The 27819-nt window shown below is 46.3% G+C and overlaps 2 protein-coding genes and 1 pseudogene across 2 annotated transcripts; 2 read left to right on the top strand and 1 right to left on the bottom strand.

Annotated features, from left to right (window-relative positions):
- The first annotated feature begins 626 nt into the window (after positions 1-626).
- On the top strand, positions 627-2255 carry EID2 (EP300 interacting inhibitor of differentiation 2). The gene has a single exon (XM_033226199.1). It carries the CDS (start codon positions 874-876, stop codon positions 1582-1584), a length of 711 nt encoding a protein of 236 aa, XP_033082090.1. The 5' UTR covers positions 627-873; the 3' UTR covers positions 1585-2255.
- Positions 2256-5523: 3268 nt separating this feature from the next.
- Positions 5524-6450, bottom strand: LOC117093547 (annotated as a pseudogene).
- Positions 6451-14375: 7925 nt separating this feature from the next.
- Positions 14376-15716, top strand: EID2B (EP300 interacting inhibitor of differentiation 2B). Its single transcript, XM_033226198.1, has one exon. It carries the CDS (start codon positions 14448-14450, stop codon positions 14931-14933), a length of 486 nt encoding a protein of 161 aa, XP_033082089.1. The 5' UTR covers positions 14376-14447; the 3' UTR covers positions 14934-15716.
- Positions 15717-27819: the final 12103 nt, after the last annotated feature.

Genomic DNA, 27819 nt, shown 5'->3' with positions numbered 1-27819 from the left:
AAAAAAAAAAAAATTCATGATACAGACCAAACTAAACTACAGCATTAAGAATGCACCCTTAGGTGGTAAAATGAAAAGAAAAACAAGAAAGAGATTACCGTAAGTATCAGGGTAGTAGTTACTTCTGGGTAGAAAGAAAAGGATAGTGATAAGAAGAAGAGGAAGGGTTCTGGGATACTGGAAATATTCCATTTCTTGGCCTGTATGGTAGTTAAATGGATGTTCACTTTGTGATAAATCATTCAACTGTATATTTATGTTTTGTTTACTTTTCTGCATGTTATATTGCACAAATAAGATTTGAAAAACAAATGTCCAAAGTAGTTAATGCAATGTTAAAGATAACAAGAAAAGACTATAATTATAAAGCTTTAGTAGCGTTATAATCGATCCGTATGGGTGAAGATAGGCAAAGGAATGAATGAAAAAAAAATTAAAAATCCAGAAAAGACCATGAATCTAAAATATCTTGATATATAATAGAGGTGGCATATAATCTACTGGAGAACAAAGAGAAACACCCTAGGACAGAACCTTGAGAACGCCTATAAGAAGCGATCTTGTAAGCATTTCTCATAAACATCAAACTGGAATGGCCAATACGGCCCCGCCCTTCGTCGTTGGGTTGTTTCAGATGCGTTGGCGCTTCCCGGCCTCGAGGGGGCATCTGCAGAACGGCGGGCGCCGGGAAAGTACGCATGCGCACTGCTCCTAAGGTTTGCGGTAGAATCTACGCTCTCGCGCCGGGTTACGCACAGAGCATTTATAGCGCGCACAGCGCTCACGCACGCGCACTGGGGCGTCCACCGGGCATCGCTCTGTCCCGTTATTCTAGTTTCTTTGGGAGCAGCCGAGTTGACCCCACGGTCTAAGATGTCCAAGCTGCCCGCAGACAGCAGTGTCCCGCAGACAGGCGCGGCGAATGGTGACAGAGACGTCCCGCAGGCGGAGGTAGGCCGCGGGAGGCGGGAGCCGGCCCCGGCACAGCCTGAGGAGGCCGGGGAAGGCGCGATGGCGGCGGCCAGGGGAGGCCCGATGCCGGCGGCCAGGGAAGGTCGGATGGCGGCAGCCAGGGGAGCCCCGGCGGTGGCAGCCAGGGGAGCCCCGGTGGCAGCGGCGGCGGTGGCCAGGGCAGCCGCGGCGGGCAGGGAAAGCCCGGCGGCGGCGGCGGCCAGGGAAGCCCGGATGGCGGAAGTCGCCCGCTTGCTGGGGGAGCCAGTGGACGAAGAGGGTCCCGAGGGCAGGCCCAGGTCCAGGCACGGGAACGGAGGCCTGGCTGCGTTGCCCTATCTCCGTCTCCGCCACCCACTTAGCGTTTTAGGAATCAATTACCAGCAGTTTCTCCGCCACTATCTGGAAAATTACCCGATTGCTCCCGGCAGAATACAAGAGCTTGAAGAACGCCGCAGGCGATTCGTGGAAGCCTGCAGAGCAAGGGAAGCAGCGTTTGATGCCGAATATCAGCGAAATCCTCACAGGGTGGACCTCGATATTTTAACCTTTACGATAGCTCTGACTGCATCTGAAGTTATCAACCCTCTGATAGAAGAACTTGGTTGTGATAAGTTTATCAATAGAGAATAGCTATGTGGTGACACTACTTCAAGAGAACCTCTGCATTCCAGTTATACCAATCCTGCAACTTGATTTTCAGGAGTCAAGAGTATATCGCGATAAGACAGTGCACAGGTGGAGGGGAAAAAAGGGGGGAGGGGGAAGCTTATCTTGAAAAAGCATCACAGAAGAAGTAGAAAAAAATGTCCAAAGCATTATAACTGTAACATTCTTTGAGTTTGTGATTGATCTACATTTTTTCCCCCTGCATTATGGAAAATGTCTCTCAACATTGCTTTATTACAAAGTAAAGGATGGTTTTATAAAATTGAGACTTGATGAAAAATCACCAATACTAGAGCCCATGAGGATGAAAGAAATTATCAGATAGTGCTGAACAGAATAAGACGTTAACGCTGAGTTATTGGGACTAGAAGGCTATGAAAAGAACTTGAAATTGTCGGAATATGTGCTCTCTTCATGTAATATTCAATAGAAGTTTCTAGTTTAAGATTGATTTTGTGTTTTCTTAGACATTTCAAGTGACAAGCAAAGTAAATGTACATATTATGTGATAAATCATGTTTTCAAGAACATCAAATTTCTGGACTTTTTTCTTTCAATTTTTAATCTTTAAAGTTTTTTGGTATAAAAAAAATCATTCACAAGCCAAAAAATGTATAAAATATACAGTGAGAAGCCTTCCATTCTTGTCTTCCTCCATCCAGTACCAATCATGACCTCTAATAGCCACAGTTTCCCTTCTGCCCTTCTAGTTTCCTTACGTGTACACAGGCATATATAAATCTGGGTTTACTTGTTTTATTTATTCACAGAAGTCAGCATATTATACTTACTGGTTTACACATTGATCTCTCATTAAGAACATATGTTGACCCTTCCAAACCACTGTATTTCCTCATTATTTTTTAAAGTGGCATTTTATTCCATTCTGAGGTTATGTTGAAATTTACTTAACCAGGAATATATTGACAAACATTTAGGTTGTTGCCCATCTGTTTCTTTGGGCAGAATAAAAAATTGCTAGAGTAGTTCATCTTGTATATCATGTGGCATGTGCACAAATATAGTATTGCTTCAATTCAAAATTCACTTCATATTTGAACATCTCTGAAATGTGGGTGCATTCTTACATTTGATGCTGTAATAGATTGTTTTTTCCTTAGGTTTTCATGAAACTAATTTTTTTTTTTTTTTTTTGAGATGGAGTCTTGCTCTGTCGCCAGGCTGTAGTGCAGTGGTGCGATCTCGGCTCACTGCAACCTCTGCTTCCCAGGTTCAAGTGATTCTCCTGCCTCAGCCTCCCAAGTAGCTGGGACTACAGGTGGCCACCACCACACCCAGCCAATTTTTGTATTTTTAGTAGAGACGGGCTTTCACCATGTTGGCCAGGATGGTCTTGATCTCTTGACCTCGTGATCCACCCGCCTCAGCCTCCCAAAGTGCTGGGATTCCAGGTGTGAGCCACCGCGCCCAGCCCTAATGATGTGTCTTATAATCAATAGCTACCTAGATTCCTTTTTACATGTAATATCTGTAGGCTGATTCCCCAGAAATGAGAATTCTGGGCCAAAGGTACTCCTTTGAGATTTTATGGATATTGCTATGCAACATTCTATATGTGTCCTGCTTTGCACTCCCACCAGCAGTTAATGATCATGGATGTTACAGCCTAGCCAACACACTAAACCATCAATACCTGGCTTTTGCAAATCTGATAGTTGAAAAACTGGTATATCAGTTTTAATTTGCTTTTATTATGAGCAAACTTAAATACCTTTTTTTTTTTTTGATACGAGAGTTTCGCTCTTGTTGTCCAGGCTGGAGTGCAGTGGTGTGATCTCGGCTCACTGCAACCTCCATCTCCCATACTCAAGGGATTCTCCTGCCTCAGCCTCCCAAGAACTGGAATTACAAGCATGCACCAACACGCCTGGCTAATTTTTGTAGTTTTAGTAGAGATGGGGTTTCACCATGCTGGCTGGGCTGGTTTTGAACTCCTGACCTCAGGTGATCCACCCACCTCGGCCTCCCAAAGTGCTGGGATTATAGGGGTGAGCCACCACACCCAGCCAGTTAATTTTAAAAGTCATATAAATTCCCTTTTCCATAAACTCTCTGCTCATAGTCTTTTTTTTTTTTTTTTTTTTGAGGCAAAGCCTCGCTCTCTCGCCCAGGCTGGAGTGCAGTGGTACCACCTCGGCTCACTGCAACTTCTGCCTCCCAGGTTCAAGCGATTCTTGTGCCTCGGCTTCCCAAATAGCTGGGATTACAGGCACATGCCACCTCACCTGGCTCATTTTGTATTTTTAGTGGAGACGGGGTTTCACCATGTTGACCAGGATGGTCTCCAACTCCTGACCTCAGATGATCCTCCCTCCTCGGCCTCCCAAAGTTCTGGGATTATAGGTGTGAGCCACTGCGCCTTGTTCATATTCTTTATCCACTCCCCTCCCAGGTAATTTTGTACTTTCTTCGTTGAATCCAGTAGCTATTTATGATACTCATGTTAGTGATATGAGGTATGATAATAGCTTGGGATATGAGTTACTAATATCTTTTCATAGTTTGATCATTAGGTTTTGGCTTTTTGGAAAGCCTTTGGCCATGGTAATTTTTGTTGCCTATTTTCCTTTAAATTTGCAGGAGGCAGGAGGCAGGAGGCCGGGCACAGTGGCTCACACCGCTAATCCCAGCACTTTGGGAGGCTGAGGCAAGCAGACCACTTGAGCTCAGGAGTTCAAGACCAGCCTGGGAAACATAGTGAAACCCTGTCTCTATGAAAAATATGAAAAATTAGCCTGGCGTAGTGGCACACGCCTCTAATCCCATCTACTCTGCGCGCTGAGGTGGAAGTATCACTTGAGCCCAGCAGGCTCCAACATGGGTGACAAAGTGAGATCCTGTCTCAAAAATAAATAAATAAATAAACCTGCAGTATTTTGAATCCTAAGGTACTCTTGGGTGTGTGTGGGCGCGGGGGGGTTCATTGTTCATATTTGAATCTTTGAATCATTTGAAATTTATTCTCAGGTACAATATAAGGATCAATTTTTTTCAATATATTTTCCATTTTTACTGTGCATACACATATATACAAAGTATTTTAAAAATGAGCTCTACAATATGTGGTTTTATCACTTGGTTTACAACTAAATACATTGTGAACATTTTCTACAACAGTTAAAATAATTATATAGCTTGGAGGAAACATAATTTATTAAGCAATCTTGTTGGGGACATTGAGGTAAAATTTTTTTTCTAAAAAGACTTCATTCTTTTTACAATGCCTTTGAGAAAAAAAAGGGGAGTCCTTGTCTTATGTATCTTTCTATAGATGATGGAAACTTGACCTTCCATTTAGTCTTTTAACTTGCTTCTCTACACCCACCTAATCACCAATCAAATAACCTATTTTATGTTTTCCAACCTCTCTCTCCCATTTGCTTCCTCTTTCTTACCCAGTCTCCCTGCACACATGCAGACGGATTTCCATTCCTTCAGCTGAGATTGTGCCACTGCACTCCAGCCTGGGTGACAGAGCAGGACTCCATCTCAAAAAAAGAAACAAAAAGAAACACTGGACTTGGGCACAATGGAGATACGGCTGACTTTTGTTGTTGTTGTTGTTGTCATTATTGTTGAGACGGAGTTTCACTCCTGTTGCCCAGGCTGCAGTGCAGCGGCACGATCTCAGCTCACCACAACCTCTGCCTCCCGGGTTCAAGCGATTCTCCTGCCTCAGCCTCCCGAGTAGCTGGGATTACAGGCGTGCGCCACCACACCTGGCTAATTTTGTATTTTTAGTAGAGACAGGGTTTCTCCATGTTGGTCAGGCTGGTCTCGAACTCGCGACCTCAGGTGATCCACCCGCCTTGGCCTCCCAAAGTGCCGGGATTACAAGCATGAGCCACCACACCCGGCCATATGGCTGACTTTCTTTTGAAAAAAGTAGTTTTTTGGGAGAGGGCAGGGCAAAGAGGTAAGAAGTAGTTGGTACTATAAGGAAATGTTAGAGACCATTTTGGAAATGTATTCATTATTTTAAGGCACCTAACAAATGATCATCCTTCAGTTAGGACATTGTAGCAGCAGCTTTTACTGGTCATGAAATTTGCATGATATCTAAAATTGTATTTCTGGAAACAGGTCAATGTCGATTAATAGTAACTTTGTATAGAAAGGCAGATGCCAGCAAGCATTAAAGTGGTACATGCAGAAGGTGGTAGTTCTGGAGTCCTGGAAGCCATGAGATGCTCATCCATCATGAGGCCATCACAGCCAGGTAAAATGCCTGAGGAAAGCAGCAGAGCTGGCCCTGCCAACATTTACACAGGGAACGCTTCTTGGGCAGCCAGATGTCATGGAGCACAGACCCACAGTTCTCTTTGCACACATCATGCTCACAGTTCCGTCCATAGAAGGATGGGGGGCAGGCACAAAAGGACCCCAGCATGCAGGTTCCCCTATTCAGGCAGCAGGTTCTGCTTAGCTCCTTACTGTCCCATATCCCCATGGGCGGCACACTCTGGGAAGACCAAGGCCGAATCGCAGGCTCCTCCTGGGGCCAAATGCTGTCATTTCTGAAGGCTAGGTCTCCCCGAGATGGACGTGCAAGTTCCTGATAGCCCAACCTGGCAGTTAATGCCAGTTCAAAGGCTACAAAATGCCCATGATCCAAATCACACTGGAAGAGAAGCAAGCCATCTTCCTGCAGTCCACAGCTCTGTCATTGTACCCTTGAACATCCAGGCAGGCCAGAAGATGGGAGACAGCAGCAAGGATCCAATTTTTTTTAGATGACTTCCTGGTTGCCCTAATATCAGTTACTGAGTAGTCCACCTTTTCCCCTCTGATTGTTTTGTTTTTGTTTTTTTTTTTTCAGATATAGTCTTGCTCTGTCAACCAGGCTGGAGTACAGTGGCGGGATCTCAGCTCACTGCAGCCTCCACCTCCTGGGTTCAAGTGATTCTCCTACCTCAGCCTCCCGAGTTGCTGGGATTACTGGCACACACCACCACACCCAGCTAATTTTTTGTATTTTTAGTAGAGAGGGTTTCACTATGTTGGCCAGGTTGGCTCAAACTCCTGACCTCAGGCGATCCACTTGCCTCAGCCTCCCAAAGTGCTGGGCACCATGCCCAGCCCCACTAATTGTTTTAAGATGCCTTTTCGTACAAAAACTGTGTTTTAGATTTTCTAACTAGTTCTAAATCTGGTAATGCTAAAGCCTTTTATTACACTTCTTTTTCAGAGTGCTTCTGGGTGTTTTATTCATTATGTAACTACATCAACCTCAAAGTCAGCTCACCTCATTTCTTTTCTTTTCTTTTCTTTTTTTTTTTTTTTTTTGAGACAGAGTCTTGCTCTGTCACCAGGCTGGAGTGCAGTGGTGCGATCTCGGCCCACTGCAACCTCCACCTCCCAGGTATCAAGTGATTCTCCTGCCTTGGCCTTCCAAGTAGTAGGGACTATAGGCGTGCACCACCATGCCCAGGTAATTTTTGTATTTTTAGTAGAAATGGGGTTTTGCCATGTTGGCTAGGCTGGTTTCAAACTCCTGACCTCAACTGATCCGCCACCCTTGGCTTCCCAAATTGCTGGGATTACAGGTGTGAGCCACCACACCCAGCCATTCTACATCCTTACAAGTGGTGACATCTTATAGAGGTTAAACATCCAAAGTTTTGGGATTTGTGAGGGGCAGCACATAAGAATCTAGAGTTCTTGGACCAACGCACATCCTTAGAATAGCTAAATACGCCGGGCGCAGTGGCTCAAGCCTGTAATCCCAGCACTTTGGGAGGCCGAGACGGGCGGATCATGAGGTCAGGAGATCGAGACCATCCTGGCTAACACGGTGAAACCCCGTCTCCACTAAAAAAATACAAAAAACCTAGCCGGGCAAGGTGGCGGGCGCCTGTAGTCCCAGCTACTCAGGAGGCTGAGGCAGGAGAATGGCGTAAACCCGGGAGGCGGAGCTTGCAGTGAGCTGAGATCCGGCCACTGCACCCCAGCCTGGGCGACAGAGCGAGACTCCCTCTCAAAAAAAAAAAAAAGAATAGCTAAATACACATTCCAACTGAATTTGAATTAAATACACATTGAAACTTAATTGTTTCTTTATGCAAACCTAAACATATGACCTCATATCTGAGATCCAGACTCAACTGCTTCTGGAGAAATGGCCACCTGCAGATGCTGAATGTGGGAAGACCTTCCAATAAATGGGCATTGAACACCAGCTCTGAAGTGAATACAACTAGGATGGTGGGTAAGGTTCTGTTTTCTTCAGGGATTGGACAGAACACACAAAAAAGGAAAGAAGGAGGTGGTTCTCTGTCAGCTAACTACAATGACTAGATACTCCTACCTCCTCCTGTCACCAAGATCTACCCATACATATTGTTTTCTGCAAGGAAAGCAAAAAAATACCTCCATTTCTCATGCAATGGATGGGTCACTGGTTTGCTCCAAAAGGAGCAAACACCAGATGAAAATCATTGATCCTCAAAGTAAAAATAGCCTTTGTGCCATAATAAGAAAGATACAGTGTTTGGTCTTTCTCTCTGGTTCCTGGCACAGAACTCCTAAAACCCTTAGAATCAACTGCGTGATAGTGTGTTAGGAGCATCTTTTGCTCTAATGAGGTGACGCTTGGTGGCCCTTAGATAGCTTCACAGTGGAGGCTAGTCACTAGAAAGACCAAGGCTTCACTGGAAGCTTGGAACTCTCAGCCCCACCCCCAACCTCCTGGTAAGGGGAGAGGAGCAAGGGGCTAGAGATTGAGTCAATTACCATTGGTAAGTGATTTATCAATGATGCCTATGTAAGTAAACCTCCATAAAGTCCCTAAAGAGCAGGATTTTGAGAGTTTCCAGATTGAACACATCAAGGTGCTAGGAGAACCCTACCAAGAGAGGGCATGGAAGCTCTACGTGCCCCCCACACCCACCCTTTACCCTGTACATCTCTTCTACGTGGCTCTCTCTGAGTTGTATCCTTTATAATAAACTAGTACTGGCTGGGCGCAGTGGCTCACACCTGTAATCCCAGCACTTTGGGAGGCCAAGAAGGGTGGATCACTTGAGGACAGGAGTTCAAGACCAGCCTAGCCAGCATGGCAAAACCCCATCTCTACTAAAAAATACACAAATTAGCCTGGCATGGTGGTAAGACACCTGTAATCCCCGCTACTCAGGTGACTGAGGCACAAGAATCACTTGAACGCAGGAGGTGGAGGTTGCATTGAGCCAAGATGGAACCACTGCACTCAAGCCTGGGTGGACAGAGTGAGACTCTGTCTCGAAATACATAAGCTGTACTAGTAAATACAGCACTTCGCTAAGTTGTGTGAGTTCTAGCAAATTATCAAACCTGAGGTGCGGGGTCATGGGAACTCCTGAATTTGTACTTGGCTGGGTAGAAGTGTGGGTAGCCTACATAACTCCATTTGTGACTGGCATCTGAAGTGGGCATAGTCTTATGGGACCTGTGGGGTCTGCACTAACTGCAGATAGTTGGTATCAGAATGGAACTGTGGGACACTCAGTTTGTTTTGGAGAATCATTATGGAAAATCCCACACATATTTGGTGTCAGAAGTGTGGTCAGGAGAAAATCTCTCTCAGCCTTCAAATAAAGAATGCTATCTCTTTAAAAAATTTTTTGTTCGTTTGGTTGTTTGTTTGTTTCTTTGTTTCTTTGTTTGAGACAGTATGTCACCTCTGTCACCCAGGCTGGAATGCAGTCGTATAATCATGGCTCACTGCAGCCTCAACCTCCCAGGCTCAGGTGATTCTCCCACCTCAGCCTCCTGAGTAGCAGGGACTACAGGCACCTACAACCATGCCTGGCTAATTTTTGTATTTTTTGTAGAGATGGGTTTTCACCATGTCACCCAGGCTAATCTTGAACTCTTGGCCTCAAGCAATCCACCCGTCTCAGCTTCCCAAAGTGCTAGGATTACAGACCGAGCCACCACGCCTGGCTTAAAATGGTCAATTTTTATAATTCCCTGCCCTGTGGAACTCAGGTTCCATTCAAATAGAGGAAATAGGCATAATAAATTATTTTGTATTATGAATATAGAATATATTTTATATGTCATTGTATATAATACATGTTATTTATGTCATATATTATTACAAGTTATATGTATTCCAGGCAAACTAAACAGTCACTGTTTAAGGCAGGAGTTTTCTGAGGTATTTGAGAAGTAGTGAGGAAGTCACCTTGGCTTGGAGCAGAGCAAGCAAGGGGAAAGGAATGGGGATGAAGTCAGAGAAGTGGCAAGTTGGCCTGAGCCGGTATTGGAATGGTGCCTTATAGACTATTGTTGGGATTTTGGCTTTTATTCTGAGGGAAATGAAGTTATTCTGAAGGAGGTTTTGAGTCGAAGAGTGAGCTGTCTGACTTGCATTTTAAAATAATCATTGTGGGCTGGGTGCAGTGATTCATGCCTGTAATCCCAGCACTTTGAGAGGCTGAGGTGGGTGGATTACTTGAGGTCAGGAGTTCGAGACCAGCCTGGTCAACATGGCGAAATGCCGTCTCTACTAAAAGTACAAAAATTAGCCAGCATGGTGGTGGGCGCCTGTAATCCCAGCTACTCAGGAGGCTGAGGCAGGAGAATCACTTGAACCCGGGAGGCAGAGGTTGCAGTGAGCTGAGATCACACCACTGCACTCCAGCCTGGGCAATAGAGCGAGACTCCATCTCAGAAAAATAATAATAACCATTCTGGATATTTTATTAAAAATAGATTGTAGGGGCCGGGCGCGGTGGCTCAAGCCTGTAATCCCAGCACTTTGGGAGGCCGAGACGGGCGGATCACGAGGTCAGGAGATCGAGACCATCCTGGCAAACACGGTGAAACCTCGTCTCTACTAAAAAATACAAAAAACTAGCCAGGCAAGGTGGCGGGCGCCTGTAGTCCCAGCTACTCGGGTGGCTGAGGCGGGAGAATGGCGTAAACCCGGGAGGCGGAGCTTGCAGTGAGCTGAGATCCGGCCACTGCACTCCAGCCTGGGCGACAGAGCGAGACTCTGTCTCAAAAAAAAAAATACAAAAAAAAAAAAAAATAGATTGTAGGGAGCAAAGTAGAAGCAGAGAGACCAGTAGGAGGCTATTGTAATAATCTGGGGAAGAGATGGTGGTGGTTCAGCAGGATGGGTGCAGAGGAAGTGTAAAGAGTGAATAACAGGCCGGGCGCGGTGGCTCAAGCCTGTAATCCCAGCACTTTTGGAGGCCGAGACGGGCGGATCACGAGGTCAGGAGATCGAGACCATCCTGGCTAACACGGTGAAACCCCGTCTCTACTAAAAACTACAAAAAACTAGCCGGGTGATGTGGCGGCGCCTGTAGTCCCAGCTACCCGGGAGGCTGAGGCAGGAGAATGGCGTGAACCCGGGAGATGGAGCTTGCAGTGAGCTGAGATCCGGCCACAGCACTCCAGCCTGGGTGACAGAGCGAGACTCCGTCTCAAAAAAAAAAAAAAAAAAAAGAGTGAACAACAGATTCTCATTATGTTGCGAAAGCTGACCCAACAAAATTTGCTGACAGATTGAATGTCGTATTTGAGAATGTTGCCAGGCGTGGTGGCTCACGCTTGTAATCCTAGCACTTTGGGAGGCCAAGGCAGGTGGATCATGAGGTCAGGAATTCGAGACCAGCCTGGCCAACACCGTGAAACCCCATCTCTACTAAAGATACAAAAAATTAGCCTGGCGTGGTGGTGTGTGCCTGTAGTCCAAGCCACTTGGGAGGCTGAGGCAGGGGAATCACTTGAACCCAGGAGGCAAAGGTTGCAGTGAGCTGAGATGGTGCCATTGCACTCCAGCCTGGGTGACAGGGTGAGACTCTGCACATGCACAAAAAAAAAAAAAAGAGAGAGAGAGAGAACAAATGACTCCAAGATTTTTTCATTTGGAACAACTAGAAGGATTGAGTTGCCTTCAGTTGAGATGGAGAGGCTGTGGTTGGAATTTATTTGGGACTAATTATCAAAAATTGTGTTTTGGCGGCCAGGTATGGTGGGTCACGCCTGTAATCCTAGCACTTTATTTTGGTTTTTGGTTTTTGGTTTTTTGTTTTGTTTTGTTTTGTTTTGAGATGGAGTTTCGCTCTGTCGCCAGGCTGGACTGCAGTGGCACGATCTCAGCTCACTGCAAGCTGTGAGCTTGAACCCTCCTGGGTTCAAGCGATTTTTGTGCCTCAGCCTCCCAAGTAGCTGGAACTACAGGTGTGCACCACCACACCCAGCTAATTGTGTATTTTAGTAGAGATGGGGTTTCATCATGTTGGCCAGGATGGTCTCAATCTCCTGACCTCGTGATCCACCCTCCTCTGCCTCCCAAAGTGCTGAGATCACAGGCATGACCACCGCACCCGGCCTCCAGCACTTTGGGAGGCTGAGGCAGGGCAGATCACTCGAGGCCAGGAGTTTTGAGACCAGCCTGGCCAACATGGCGAAATCCTGTCTCTACTAAAAATACAAAAATTAGCTGGGCGCGGTGGTGGGCACCTGTAATCCCAGCTACTCAGGAGGCTGAGGCAGGAGAATCGCTTGAGCCCAGGAAGTGTAAGCTGCAGTGACCTGGGAGGTGGAGGCTGCAGTGAGACCAGATCGTGCCACTGCACTCCAACCTGGGTGACAGAGTGAGATTCTGTCTCAAAAAATAAAAAATAAAAATAAAATAAGGTAGTTGGAGAATCAGCATTAAAACTTAGTTTAAGAATTTTTACTTGATTTTTCTGTTTTTCCAGAGAGTTTCTCTGGCCTCTTTTCTTTGACTTGCAGGTAATGAGCAGTGTATTATTATAACCACTCAAATTGGAAGCTATGCTGAATTCTGGAGACTTTACGGCTAGCTCATAATTACAAATTCCCTCCAGTGATCAAGCTATCTGCCTAATTTAAAGATACCTTCCAAAGAAGTCCTTTCTTTTGTCTTCTGTGGAATATCACAAATGTGCCTTTTGAAGCATATATGTCACATGTAGGAGAACTCACTCCATCTCTCCAAGAGAACTGTAGAAACGGCCGGGCGCGGTGGCTCAAGCCTGTAATCCCAGCACTTTGGGAGGCCGAGACGGGCGGATCACGAGGTCAGGAGATCGAGACCATCCTGGCTAACACGGTGAAACCCCGTCTCTACTAAAAATACAAAAACTAGCCGGGCGAGGTGGCGGGCGCCTGTAGTCCCAGCTACTCGGGAGGCTGAGGCAGGAGAATGGCGTAAACCCAGGAGGCAGAGCTTGCAGTGAGCTGAGATCTGGCCACTGCACTCCAGTCCGGGCGACAGAGCGAGACTCCGCCTCAAAAAAAAAAAAAAAAGAGAACTGTAGAAACAAAGCAAGGTACGCATAAGTCAGAATGATTTCCAACCCAGTCAGCTCCCAGACATGACTTGTGATAGGTCAGAATTTTTAGATGGATCCTCCTGAAGTTCAGTTGCCAGCAACTCTCATATTTGGATTCCAGTTAAATTCAAAGAATTTTTTTTTTCGAGTCAGGGTCTCACTCTGTCACACCGGGCTGGAGTGCAGTGATGCAATCATAGCTCACTGCACAGTCGACCTCCCAAGCTCAAGTCATCTTCCCACCTCAGCCTCCTGAATAGCTGTGACTACAGGTGCACATGCCACCATGCCTGCCTAATTTTTTTTGTAGGGACAGGGGTCTCACTATGTTGCCCAGGCTGATCTCAAACTCATGGGCTCAAGCGATCCTCCCACCTTTGCCTCACAACGTGCTGGGATTATAGGCATGAGCCACTACACCCAGCCATAGCTGACTGATTTTAAATGGAACACAGACTTTCACATTTTGGGTTATCATCAGGATCAGAGCTAGCCACACAGAAAGACTAACCATATCATTAGAGAGTTGGGACTTGGAGCCATGTGATATCAGGTAGGAGGCTGGAGACTGACTTCAACCAAATGGGCAATGGTTTAATCAAGCATGCCTATGTAGTAAAACCCCAATAAAAATTCTCGATACCAAAGCCTGGGTAAGAGTCCTATGTTAGCACTGCCCCCACACTTATTGCCACACATGGATGACAAAGGGTAACACATCCCTAGGAACACAGGAACCTCACATTTGGAACCTTCCCCATCCCAGATTTTGCCTTATATATCTCTTCTAATCTGTGTCCTTTGCCTGTAATACACATGACTGAGTATAACATTTTAGTGAGCTCTGGGAATTATCAAGCCTAAAGGTGGTTTTGGGAAACCCCCAAACTTGCAGCGTCAAAATATTACTTACAGGCCAGGCTGTGTGGCTTAAGCCTGTAATCCCAGCACTTTGGGAGGCCAAGGCAGGATGATCACTTGAGACCAGAAGTTCGAGACCAGCCTGGGCAACACAGTGAGATCCAATTTCTACAAAAAAATAAAAAATTAGCTGGGTGTGGTGGTGCACACCTGTAGTCCCAGCTACTCCAGAGGCTGAGGCAGGAGGATGGCTTGAGGCTGGGAGGTCAAAGCAGCAGTAACCGAGATCGCATCACTGCACTCCAGCCTAGGTGACAGGGCGAGACCCAGTCTGGAAAAAATAATAATAATAAAGACAGGAGCTGGAAAATGACCTTATAAAGAACTTTACATTAATATTGAAGTGGTTGTAATTTAAAATACCGCACAGTCCGCAGGTCTTCAGGCGCTCAGAGGACCAGAGGCGGCTACAGACGTAATGGCTACTCAGGACCGCTAGGGAACGCTCGAGGAGTGTGCACCGTGCTTACGCATGCGCACACTGTCTCACGCGCAGCGATTATGCGCACACCGAGACTTGCGCATGCGCACATCCTGCATACAGTAGCGCAGTACCGTTATTTCCGTCTCCGTAGAAACGCTCGGACTATGGCGGAGTCGACTGGACTGTTGGAGATGTCTGAGCTCCCCAGAGACAGCAGTGTCCCACAGGTGGGCACAGGGAGTGGCGTCAGCGACGTACTGCAGGGGGCAGTCGGCGGCGGGGTTCGGGTGCAGGAGTCCCGGGAAGGCCCAGTGGCCGAAGCTGCGCGGTCTATGGCGCGGGTGCCGAGCCCTGTGCCCGGGCCCATCCCCAGCAGCGTCCCGGGCCTGGCGTCCGCGCCAGACCCCCATCAGCAGCTCGCTTTCTTAGAAATTAACCAGCAGCTCTTGTTCCGCGAGTATCTGGATAGTAGCTCCTTGATTCCGGTCAGATTACTACGGGATTTCGAGGAACGCCGCAGGCTGTTCGTGGAAGGCTGCAAGGCGAGGGAAGCAGCCTTTGACGCGGATCCACCGCAGATGGACTTCGCTGCTGTCGCGTTTACTGTAGCGCTGACTGCCTCCGAGGCCCTCAGTCCTCTGGCCGACTGAGTCGGCTGTGATGATGGGATTGGTGGCAAGGAATAGCCAAGTGACCCTATTCGGATCAAAAGAACAGGCAGGCTGTGCCAGTTTAGTTAACTCTGTCGTTAGAGGGAATGCAGACTGGAAGGGAATACGGCAATGTGCAATTGAAGGAGGAAGCACACTGCGAAATGGAAACAGACAAGACTGTTGAATTTTGTTTCCTTTCTTCTTTGTTAGTATTATTTAAATAGAGAAGGGAGTCTCGCATCCCTAGGCTGGTCCCGAACGCTTGGACCCGAGCGATCCTCCCGCTTCGGCCTTCCAAAGTGCTGGGATTACTTTAGAGGCTTGAGCCACCGCGCCCGGCCGAATCTTGTGTTCAAACAGGTCCCAAGATACTTCTGACTTAGCACTTTGTTAGCAATGCATTTTCCTGCATTTGTGGAGAATCCTTCAAGACTTTCACCATAAAGGATGGTTTTGCAAAGATCTGAGGAAAAAAAAAAAATGCCAATCATAGAACCCATAGAAATGAACCAAAGTGATGAAAGGAAACAAAGAAAGAGTTGTCAGAATCCAGGTGTACCTGAGTTACTAGGACTGGAAGGCAATTGAGAGGACTTTGAAATTTCACAATTTGTGGTCATGTCAACAAATCCTAGCGTAAGATTCAAATTTGTGTTTTCTGAGGTACTTTAGATGAACGGTAAATATTCAGTAGAAAAACCCACGTATTTATTATATGATCCATGTTTTCAAGTCTATGTGAAATTGGGTAGGTGTGGAATAAACTTGTTTTTTGTTAATTTTAAGCTTTTTATTCTAGAATATGTATTCTATTCACAAGACTCAACAACAACAAAAAAAGTATCGGCCGGGCGCAGTGGCTCACGCCTGTAATCCCAGCACTTTGGGAGGCCAAGGCTGGTGAATCACCTGAGGTCAGGAATTCAAGACCAGCCTGGCCAATATGGTGAAACCCATCTCTACTAAAAATAAAAAATTAGCCAGGCATGGTGTCATGCGCCTGTAGTCCCAGCTACTTGGGAGGCTGAGACGGGAGAATCGCTTGAACCTGGGAGGCAGAGGTTGCAGTGAGCCGAGATCACGCCACTGCACTCCAGCCTAGTCAACAGAGTGGGACTCCGTCTCAAAAAAAAAGAAAAAAAGTATCAAAAGATGCTGTGAGAAATCTCTCTTGTTGCTGTCCTCTGTCAAACTCAGAACTATTCCATGCAGGTGTCATTGCTTGTGGCTTGGGGTTTCGTTGTTGTTGTTTTCTTGGTTTTGCTTGTTTTTTGCTTTTTCACTGTATGCCTTTCAAGTTTTCTGATGCATATGCAAATAAACATCAATCTAAATATTGTGCATTTTCCCTTTTAAAATCAAGGCAGTTCATTTGCATCACGTGGTATAAATTTTTAAAAATATAAAATCAAGGTAGCATATTATATACCTCTATCAGCATCTTGAGTTTTTTCAGTTATATATGGAGAGATTTACATATCAGGGTTTTTTTTTCTTCTTTTTTTTATATATAGAAATAGAGATGGGGCCTCATTATGTTGTCTAGGCTTGTCTCCAACTCCTAGCTTCAACTGTTCCTCCTGCCTCAGCTTCCCAAAGTGCTAAGTGCTGGGCATGAGCTACTCCACTGGGCTTTTTTTTTTTTTTTTACAGCTACAATGTAAGGCCGTGTCTTAGTATAATGAACTTTTGGACATCTGGGTTGTTTGCAGAATGTTTTAACATTTTCTATGCATTTCTATGCATTTATACATGTTTGCATGCATTTCTATGCATTTCTATAACATTTTCTATGCATTTCTATGCATTTATACATGTTTACTCATTTTCCATAGTACACTTTTTTTTTGTTTGTTTGTTTTTCCCGAGATGGAGTCTCACTCTGTCATCCAGGCTGAAGTGCAGTGGTGCAATCTTGGCTTACTGCAATCTCTGCCTCCCGGGTCCAAGTGATTCTCCTGCCTCAGCCTCTGGAGTACCTGGGACTACAGGCACATGCCACCACACCCGGCTAACTTTTTGTATTTTTAATAAATACAGGGTTTCACCTTGTTAGCCAGGATGGTCTTGATCTCCTGACCTCGTGATCTGCCCGCCTCAGCCTCCCAAAGTGTTGGGATTAAAGGCGTGACCCACCGCGCCCAGCCACCTTGTTTTTTTGTTTGTTTTTATTTTTTCTTTATGAGAGTCTCACTCTGTCGCCCAGAATGGAGTGCAGTGGCACCATCTTGGCTCACTGCAACCTCTACTTCCTGGGTTCAAGTGATCCTCCTGCCTCAGCCTCCGAGTATCTGAGACTACAGGTGCACCACTGCGCCCAGCTAATTTTTGTATTTTTTTTAGAGACAGGGTTTCACCATGTTGACCAGGCTGGTCTCGAACTCCTGACCTCATGATCTGCCCACCTCAGCCTCCCAAAATGCTAAGATTACAGGCATGAGCCAACGCACCCGGCCCCACTTTGGTATTTTTAATGTGTCACCAGAGTGCTGTCCTTGGGGCTTGACCAGTTTACCTTCCATTCAGCCAGGGCTAGTTGTGCCTCTTTCTCCACAGCCTGGCCAATCTGACAGTTTTGGAAGCATCTGACAGTAAAAGATGGTTTATTACTGTAGTTTTAATTTGAATCTCTCTAATTATGAGTGAGGATGCATGTTTTCAAATGCTTAAGAGCCATTTGTTTTCACTTCTCAGTGAACTACCTGTCCATATTCTTATTTTTTAATAAGTTATGTGTCAGTTACTAAAGAAATTAGCCCTTTGTGATGACATGGGATATAGTTTACAGCAGTTCAGACTGCTGTGATCCTTTTGCCATGCAGAAAAATGTTTAATGTAGCTGTGTATATTCAGTTTATTTCTTTTGTGGTTTCCAGACTTAGAGAGTCATGGGGCGGGGTGTAGCTCACGCCTGTAATCCCAGCACCTTGGGAGCCCAAGGTGGGCGGATCACAAGGTCAAGAGATCGAGACCATCCTGGCCAATATGGTGAAACTCATCTCTACTAAATATACAAAAATTAGCCAGATGTGGTGGCGGGCGCCTGTAGTCCCAGCTACTCGGGAGGCTGAGGCAGGAGAATGGTATGAACCCGGGAGGCGGAGCTTGCAGTGAGCTGAGATCTCCCCACTGCACTCCAGCCTGGGCAACAGAGCAAGACTCCGTCTCAAAAAAAAAAAAAAAAAATTCCAAGGTTTGTTTGGTTTTGTTCGTTGTTTATGGCTATTGTGAATGAGGTTTTGTGGTGTGTAAATTTGAATGCTGTTTTGTTTTTTTTTTTTTTTTTGGTGCTCTATTAAACTTACTCTATTCTCTTATTATTTGCACTAGCTTTTCTTTGGTATACAATCATATCATCTACAAAGAACAATAGATTTACCTCATTCTTTTTTTTTTTTTTTTTTTATGACAGTCTCGCTTTGTCACCCAGGCTGTAGTACAGTGGCACCATCTTGGCTCACTGCAACCTCTGCCTCCCAGGTTCAAGCGATTCCCCTGCCTCGGCCTCCCGAATAGCTGGAATTACAGGTGCACACCACCACACTCGGCTAATTTCTGTATTTTTAGTAGAGATGGGGCTTTACCACATTGGCCAGGCTGGTCTGGAACTCCTGACCTCAGGTGATTCACCCGCCTCAGCTTTCCAAAGTGCTGGGATTACAGGCATAAGCCACTGCGCCCAGCTGATAGAGAATTTTGTTAAAGGTCAGATCCGCGTTTATGGATCTCTTTTCTCCCATGATATATTAATATGTTAAATTATGTTCATAGGTTTTGTAGTAATGGTCCTTGCATTTGAAATGCCCCTCACTTAGACATGATACATTCCTTAGTGTGATACTGAATTCCATTGTATTTTATGGAATAAAATAAAATTTTTATTTAAGATTTTTTAATTAGAATTCATAAGTGAAATTAGTTTCTAGTTTATCAACCTTTGCAGTATTTAGATCAACTGTATTTCATAGATATCATTTCATATGAAGAGTACGGAAGTATTTTATTTTTTCCCTGCTCTGAAAAAAGCTGACATTGGAATTACCTGGTTTTTAATGTTTCACAGATTTTTATTCTGAAAACCATTCAGGGCTAATGCTTTTTGGGAGACTAGTTCATTGATTATTTTCTTTTTCTTGTGAGATAAAATCCATAGAGTTTGTAGGGTACTGACCCAAGTATTAGCATTTCTCTACTGACTTAGAATACAGCATTTCTGGGCCAGATACCATGGCTTACGCCTGTAATCCCAGCACTTTGGGAGGCCGAGGCAGGTGAATCACTTGAGGTCAGGAATCCAAGACCAGCCTGGCCAAGATGGTCTAGGCCCCATCTCTACTAAAAATACAAAAATTAGCTGGATGTGGTGTGGCACTCCTGTAATCCCTGCTACTCAGGAGGCTGAGGCAGGAGAATTGCTTGAACCTGGAGGTTGCAGTGAGCCAAGATCCCACCATTGCACTCCAGCCTGGACAACAGAGCAAGACTGTCTCAAAGAAAAAAAAGGCCAGTTCCAGTGGCTCACGCCTGTAATCCCAACACTTTGGGAGGCCGAGGCAGGCAGATAACCTGAGGTCAGGAGTTCGAGACCATCCTGGCCAACATGGTGAAACCCTGCCTTTACTAAAAATACAAAAATTAGCCAGGCATGGTGGCATGCACCTGTAATCCTAGTTACTCGAGAGGCTGAGGCAGGAGAATCGCTGGAACCCAGGAGGCGGAAGTTGCAGTGAGCCAAGATCTTACCATTGCACTCCAGCCTGGGTGATGTAGCACTTTCTGGCTTATTTTGCCTCTTTTCTGAATATGTGCCTGTCTCCCCACCTGTTGATGGCAGAAGGAAGTTACTAAACAAAGAATATTGTACAATGTCTGGAATTTGTAGCCTATGTAAAATTTCCCCAGAGTTTTCTCTATAAAGTAGGCTTGATCCTCACTGTGCTTTTTCTACAATGCTGGTATGAAACAGCCAGAAGTCAGTGGGGCTGTCCTTCCACCGACAGTGGTTTCTGTGGCCTGAGTCTCCTTCCCTGAGGAGATCAGCCCCAAGGAAAATACACACTGGCTTCCCTAGCAGAAATAAGAGGAACTCTTTTCCAAATAGTATTTGTTTATATATTGCTTTCTCTGTTTTAAAATTTCAACCTCAGGAGAGATTTCTCAGTTTTAAAGAACCTTTAACTGTTTAAACTTATTATTTTTGTTTTCTTAATTTGTGCCTTTGTCATTACCTGCCCTTTTTTTTTTTCAGTTTATTTGGATCCCTTTTTATGTTTGTTTGTTTTTGTGTTTTGTTTTGAGACAAGGTCTCACTCTGTTGCTTAGGCTGCAGTGCCTTTAAAAAAAAAAATTCCTTTTAATTTTGTATTGTTGAGAGAGATGAGGTCTTGCTACCTTAACCAGGCTGGTCTTGAACTCCTGGCCTCAAGTGATCCCCCCATCTCAGCCTCCCAAAGTGCTAGGATTACAAGGATGAACCACCAGGCCTGGCTGCCTTTTTTTTTTTTTTTTTTTTTAGACAGAGTATCACTCTTTAGACAGAGTCTTGCTTTGTCGCCCAGGCTGGAGTGCAGTGGCAATGTCTCAGCTCACTGCAACCTCCGCCTCCCAGGTTCAGGCAATTCTCCTACCTCAGCCTCCCGAGTAGCTGGGATTACAGGCGCCCACCACCACATCCGGCTAATTTTTGTATTTTTAGTAGAGACGGGGTTTCTTTTTTTTTTTTTTTTTTTTTTTTTTTGAGGCGGAGTCTCGCTCTGTCGCCGGACTGGAGTGCAGTGGCCAGATCTCAGCTCACTGCAACCTCCGCCTCCCGGGTTTATGCCATTCTCCTGCCTCAGCCTCCCGAGTAGCTGGGACTACAGGCGCCCGCCACCTCACCCAGCTAGGTTTTGTATTTTTAGTAGAGACGGGGTTTCTTTTTTTTTTTTTTTTTTTTTTTTTTTGAGGCGGAGTCTCGCTCTGTCGCCGGACTGGAGTGCAGTGGCCAGATCTCAGCTCACTGCAACCTCCGCCTCCCGGGTTTATGCCATTCTCCTGCCTCAGCCTCCCGAGTAGCTGGGACTACAGGCGCCCGCCACCTCACCCAGCTAGGTTTTGTATTTTTAGTAGAGACGGGGTTTCACCGTGTTAGCCAGGATGGTCTCCATCTCCTGACCTCGTGATCCGCCCGTCTCGGCCTCCCAAAGTGCTGGGATTACAGGCTTGAGCCACCGTGCCCGGCCGAGACGGGGTTTCATTATGTTGGTCAGGCTGGTCTCAAACTCCTGACCTCGGGTGATCCACCCACTTCGACCTCCCAAAGTGCTGGGATTATAGGCATGAGCCACCATGCCCGGCCCTGGCTGCCTTTTTAAATATTTAACTTAAGCTGGATTTTCAGTTAATCAAGTTTCACCCATCTTTTCTGTTACAACCATTTAAGGCAGGTAATAAAATTCCTCCTGAGTACCATTTTAGTTGAAACCTGTAAGTTTATGTACATATTTTTATTATTTAGCTAAAAATCAGTCCCAATTGTTATTATCTTTGTTTCAACCACTGAGTTATTAAGAAGTGTGTTTCTTAATTCCTAAAGGTGTTCAGGTTTTTGTTTCTTTTGTTACTGATTTCTGACTTAAGTACACAGTGGTCAGAGAATGTGGTTTGAATGATGCAGATAATTTAAAATTTATGGAGGCTTTATGGCACAACACCTTGTCACATTTTGTAAATATTTCATTTGTGCAGAAGGGTATTCTCCAATTGTTGGGTACAATTATATACATTTGTTCATTAGATCAGGCTTGTGGTTTATGTTCTACATACTCTTCTACCTCCTGAATTTTTGTGGGGAAAAGAGAGATCAGCCTGTTACTGTGTCTATATAGAAGGAAGTAGACATAAGAGACTCCATTTAGTTCTGTATTTGAAATGCTGTTAATCTGTGACCCTACCCCTAACCTTGTCCTTGCAAGAAATATGTGCTGCGGTGACTCAAGGTTTAATGGATATTGGGCTGTGCAGGATGTGTCTTTGTGTTTTTTTTTTTTTTTTTTTTTTTTTGAGACAGAGTCTCGCTCTGTCGCCCAGGCTGGAGTGCAGTGACCGGATCTCAGCTCACTGCAAGCTCTGCCTCCCGGGTTCACTCCATTCTCCTGCCTCAGCCTCCCGAGTAGCTGGGACCACAGGCGCCGCCACCTCGCCCGGCTAGTTTTTTGTATTTTTAGTAGAGACGGGGGTCTCACCGTGTTAGCCAGGATGGTTTCGATCTCCTGACCTCGTGATCCGCCCGTCTCGGCCTCCCAAAGTGCTGGGATTACAGGCTTGAGCCACTGCGCCCGGCCAGGATGTGTCTTTGTTAAACAAGTACCTGAAGGCAGCTTGCTGGTTAAAAATCCTGTCCGTCCCTGGGCAATGGAACATCTCCCGGTAAAACCCATTGTGTGCTTTGTTTACTGAGCAAGGAGAAAACCGCCTTTAGGAATAAGGTGGGGCTTGCTGGAGCAATGCTGCTAAAGGTTTATGGAGATGTTTGCATATGCATCTCAAGGCACAGAATTTTCCTTTAAACTTCTTCATGTTACAAGGATTTTTGTTCATATGTCTTACTGCTGATTTCCTCCCTACAATGATCCTATTGTCCAGCCACTCCCTTATCTTTTTGATGGCAAAGATAATTATCAATAAATACTAAGGGAACTCAGAGGCTGGTGCCGGTGTGGGTCCTCTGTAAGCTGAGCGCCGGTCCCCTGGGCCCCGCTTTTCTTTCTCTATACTTTGTGTCTTATTCCTTTTCTCAAGTCTCTCGTTCCACCTAACGAGAAACACCCACAAGTGTGGAGGGGCAGGCCACCCCTTCATCTTTCTGTCAGTTTCACCTGTCTCCAATTAAGATATATTTGTCAATTTAGCATTATAACGTGAACTATAGTTCTCTCAGCTTTTGCTTAATGTATTTTGTTTTTGTTTTGTTTTGTTTTTGAGACGGAATCTCACTCTGTTGCCCAGGCTCAAGTGCAATGGTGGGATCTCGGCTCCTGCAACCTCCGCCTCCTGGGTTCAAGTGTTTCTCCTGTCTCAGCCTCCTGAGTAGCTGGGATTACAGGTGTGTGCCACCAGGCCTGGCTAATTTTCGTCTTTTTAGTAAGAGACAGGGTTTCACCATGTTGGTCAGGCATGTCTCGAACTCCTGACCTCGTGATCCACTCACCTCGGCCTCCCAAAGTGCTGGGATTACAGGGGTGAGCCACCGCACCCGGCTGCTTAATGTATTTTGAAGCTGTTAATAGGTACATACAGTTTTGAATTGTATCGCCCTCCTGCCCAATTAAAACATTTATTATTCTGTAGTTACTACTTTATGTCTACGATGCAATTCTGACACTAACTACCCGGAGTTAACATCAGTCTCCGCAGGTTTAAGGACTCAGTCTTCCACAAGGCTGTCCTCACTCCAGACACCAGCCACAAGCTCTGGGATTCCCAGACCTCCTTACTCCTGACCAACTGTCTACAAATTGAGAGGGTTCCCACTCCTCCTCAGGGTCAATAATTCACTAGAGTGACTCACAGAACTGGGGAAAGTGCTATGATTTTATAGTTTTACTATAGCCAAAAAAAAAAAAAAAGATAAAAATCAGGATTAGCCAAGAAAGAAAGACACACATGGCGAGAGGTCTGGGAGGGTCCCAATGCAGTGTCCATGTCCTCTCCCTGTGGAGGCAGAACACACCAGTTTTCTGGCTCATGGATTTGTGGTGATATGCAGAGTATTCCTAGCTGGAAAAACTACCTGGGCCACCGTGCACAAAGTATTTTATTGGGGTTTTATTTTTATTTATTCTGAGACAGAGTCTTGCCCTGTCACCCAGGCTGGAGTGCAGTGGCACGATCTCCGCTCACTGCAAGCTCCGCCTCCCAGGTTCAAGCCATTCTCCTGCCTCAGCCTCCCAAGTAGCTGGGACTACAGGCGCCCACCACCACACCCAGCTAATTTTTTGTATTTTTAGTAGAGACGAGGTTTCACCGTGTTAGCCAGGATGGTCTCGATCTCCTGACCTCGTGATCCACCCGCCTCGGCCTCCCAAAGTGCTGAGCCACCGCACCCAGCCTATTAGGGTTTTATCATGCAGACGTGATTGACTGGATCATTGGTCATGGAACTGAACTCAATCTCCAGCTTCCTTCCCCTCCCAGACTGTCAAGCTGATACCACATGGCTCAAAGTGCAGTTTTCTCATAATCTCATGGTGGCCCTTCTGTCACTGACAGCCGCCATTCTGATTCACCTAATTACTATAAACAAGAAGTGAACCGTGGCCGGGCGCGGTGGCTCAAGCCTGTAATCCCAGCACTTTGGGAGGCCAAGACGGGCGGATCACGAGGTCAGGAGATCGAGACCATCCTGGCTAACACAGTGAAACCCCGTCTCTACTAAAAATACAAAAAAACTAGCCGGGCGAGGTGGCGGGCGCCTGTAGTCCCAGCTACTCGGGAGGCTGAGGCAGGAGAATGGCGTAAACCTGGGAGGCGGAGCTTGCAGTGAGCTGAGATCCGGCCACTGCACTCCAGTCCGGGCGACAGAGCGAGACTCCGCCTCAAAAAAAAAAAAAAAAAAAAAAGAAGTGAACCGTTAGTCACCTTTTGAGTCTAAACTATCAAGTATGGGCCAGGCACGGTGGCTCACGCCTGTAATTTTAGCACTTTGGGAGGCCAAGGTGGGCGGATTGCCTGAGGTCAGGAGTTCGAGACCAGCCTGAGCAACACGGTGAAACTCTGTTTGTACCAAAATACAAAAAAAAAAAAATTAGCTGGGCGTGGCGGTGTGCACCTGTAGACCCAGCTACTCGGGAGGCTGAGGAAAGAGAATCGCTTGAACCCAGGAGGCGGAGGTTGCAGTGAGCCGAGATCACACCATTGCACCCCAGCCTGGGCAACAGAGTGAGACTCCACCTCAAAAAAAAAAAAAAAAACCTATCAAGTATGGTCCAAGGGGCCCACCATGTTAATGGTGGGTGACACTAAGTGACACCCCTATCACTTGGGAAATGCCAAGGATTTAAAGAGCCCCTCCCAGCAACTGGACACAAAGGCCAACCGAATTCTCTACTATACGACAATATCTAATATTGTTTTTTACTTTAATGACTTTTATGTTAATGTTATGCCCAGACCGTTTATTCCCCGAAGAAGACCACCAGAGTCCAGAGTCAAAGCCAAGCGGCAAGGATCTTTAATGCAAGTTCGAACTTGGTCCCTCCGTTCTACAACATACAAGAGGGCCCCGAATGAGGCATGTGCCCGCTTTTTATAGCCCGATGCATACAGGATATGTAAGGTTACAGAGGTACAAAGGAATTCTTTTGGTTGCAGCATCACAACTGGTAATTGGTTAATATTTTAAGTTATACAATTAACAGTTCTCTATTTGTTCCCACGCATTTAGTAAAACTACAAACGGTTGTGACCTTATCAGGGGCTCTCTAGGTGGTGTTTCTGAGGTGTGTGTGTGGGGGGTGTGTTTGTGTTGGGCTCAGGAAGTTGGGACAAAATAGAGGAATGTGTTTGTACTGGGCCCAGGACTAAGATATGTGGCAGACACCGGTAATTAGAACAGAACAGAGCAGGACAGAGACTTTCACCACATTTGTCCTTACAATGTCTGGAGTCTATAGATAACCTAATCGGTTAGGTCTGGGGTCGATCTTTAACTAGGCTCAGGGTGCCGCCCGGTGCTGCCAGGGCGCCGCCCGGGTTGTTTGCCTGTGGACTTCATTTCTGCCTTTTAGTTTTTTTCATTTGATCTCTTTCATTAACAACATTTTTTTTTTTTCCTTTTTTGAGACAGGGTCTCAATCTATCGCCCAGGCTGGAGTGCAGTGGCACAATCACGGTTCACTGCAGCCTCGACCTCCTGGGCTCAAGCAATCCTCCAGCCTCAGCTTCCTGAGTAGCCAGGACTACAGGCGCATGCCACCATGCTGGGCCAAGTTTTGTATTTTTTGTAGAGACAGGGTCTCCCTATGTTGCCCAGGCCGGTCTTGAACTCCTGGCCTCAAGCCATCCTCCCGCCTCTGCCTCTCTAAGTGCTGAGATTACAGGTGTGAGCTACCATGCCCTGCTCCTTTTCATGCCTAACTCGTGTTCCTCAAAACGTTATCTTTGGGAACTACTTGGGAAATGGTTCAGCATCTTCTTAGTTGACTTCTGTTTAATGTTAACATGTACTTGGGAACATTCCTAACTAGACATTAATTTAGATTAAATTTTGGACTTGTCAGATGGCGGGAATTTAGCTCCCAAATTTTTTTTTTTTTTTTTTTTTTTGAGACGGAGTCTTGCTCTGTCGCCCAGGCTAGAGTGCAGTGGCCGGATCTCAGCTCACTGCATGCTCTGCCTCCCGGGTTTATGCCATTCTCCTGCCTCAGCCTCCCAAGTAGCTGGGACTACAGGCGCCCGCCACCTCGCCTGGCTAGTTTTTTGTATTTTTTAGTAGAGACGGGGTTTCACCGTGTTAGCCAGGATGGTCTCGATCTCCTGACCTCGTGATCCGCCCGTCTCGGCCTCCCAAAGTGCTGGGATTACAGGCTTGAGCCACCGCGCCCAGCCTAGCTCCCAAATTTGTGTGAGTGCAGGCTTATTAACAGAAGGCTTTCTTTTTTTTTTTTTTTTGAGGCGGAGTCTCGCTGTCGCCCAGGCTGGAGTGCAGTGGGGCGATCTTGGCTCACTGCAAGCTCCACCTCCCAGGTTCATGCCACTCTCCTGCCTCAGCCTCCCGAGTAGCTGGGACTACAGGCGCCCACCACCACGCCCGGCTAATTTTTTTGTATTTTTAGTAGAGATGGGGTTTCACCGTGTTAGCCAGGATGGTCTTGATCTCCTGACCTCGTGATCCGCCCGCCTCGGCCTCCCAAAGTGCTGGGATTACAGGCTTGAATCACCGCGCCCAGCCCAGAAGGCTTTCTTTCAATCATTTGCTCACTAACAAGGTGGAGATTGCTAATCACCCCAACCGCCTACCTCTGTGAGGGGCATTTTTTCCCGTCCTACCCACTGGAGGGTACTGCCTCCTGGGGTTCCCAGCATCCACGTGGTCTCCACTCTGGCATCTCATCCTGCTTGGGCCTTGGGTTCTGTCTTTTCCCTTCACATTTTGAGTCATGCAGGTTCTCGTCATCAAAATTAGCAGATCTCCTCACAGCAAGTACCAACTCCAACACCAAACACTTCTGGATTTATATTTCTGTAAGATTTCTGGACTCCAGGAGTTCCCTTACCTTCCCACCAGCTCAATTTTGCATTAAAAATACTTTTAAAATATTTTAGGCCAGGCCGGGCACGGTGGCTCAAACCTGTAATCCCAGCACTTTGGGAGGCCGAGACGGGCGGATCACGAGGTCAGGAGATCGAGACCATCCTGGCTAACACGGTGAAACCCCGTCTCTACTAAAAAATACAAAAAACTAGCCAGGCGAGGTGGCGGGCGCCTGTAGTCCCAGCTACTCTGGAGGCTGAGGCAGGAGAATGGTGTGAACCCGGGAGGCGGAGCTTGCAGTGAGCCGAAATTGCGCCACTGCACTCCAGCCTGGGCAACAGAGCGAGACTCCGTCTCAAAAAATATATATATATATATATATTTTAGGCCAGGCGCAGTGGCTCATGCCTGTAATCCCAGCACTTTGGGAGGCCAAGGTGGGTGGATCATGAGGTCGGGAGTTGGAGACCAGCCTGGCCAACATGGTGAAACCCTGTCTCTACTAAAGATACAAAAAATTAGCCCAGTGTGGTGGTGCACACCTATAATCCCAGCTACTCAGGAGGCTGCGGCAGGAGAATCACTTGAACCCGGGAGGCGGAAGTTGCAGTGAGCTGAGATCATGCCATTGCACTCCAGCCTGGGTGACAG

Source organism: Trachypithecus francoisi, unplaced genomic scaffold (assembly GCF_009764315.1).
Source record: "Trachypithecus francoisi isolate TF-2019V2 unplaced genomic scaffold, Tfra_2.0 Lachesis_group12, whole genome shotgun sequence".
Taxonomy (NCBI): Eukaryota; Metazoa; Chordata; class Mammalia; order Primates; family Cercopithecidae; genus Trachypithecus; species Trachypithecus francoisi.
Note: the sequence above shows the minus strand (reverse complement) of the source record. Positions and strands in the feature narration are given on the sequence as shown.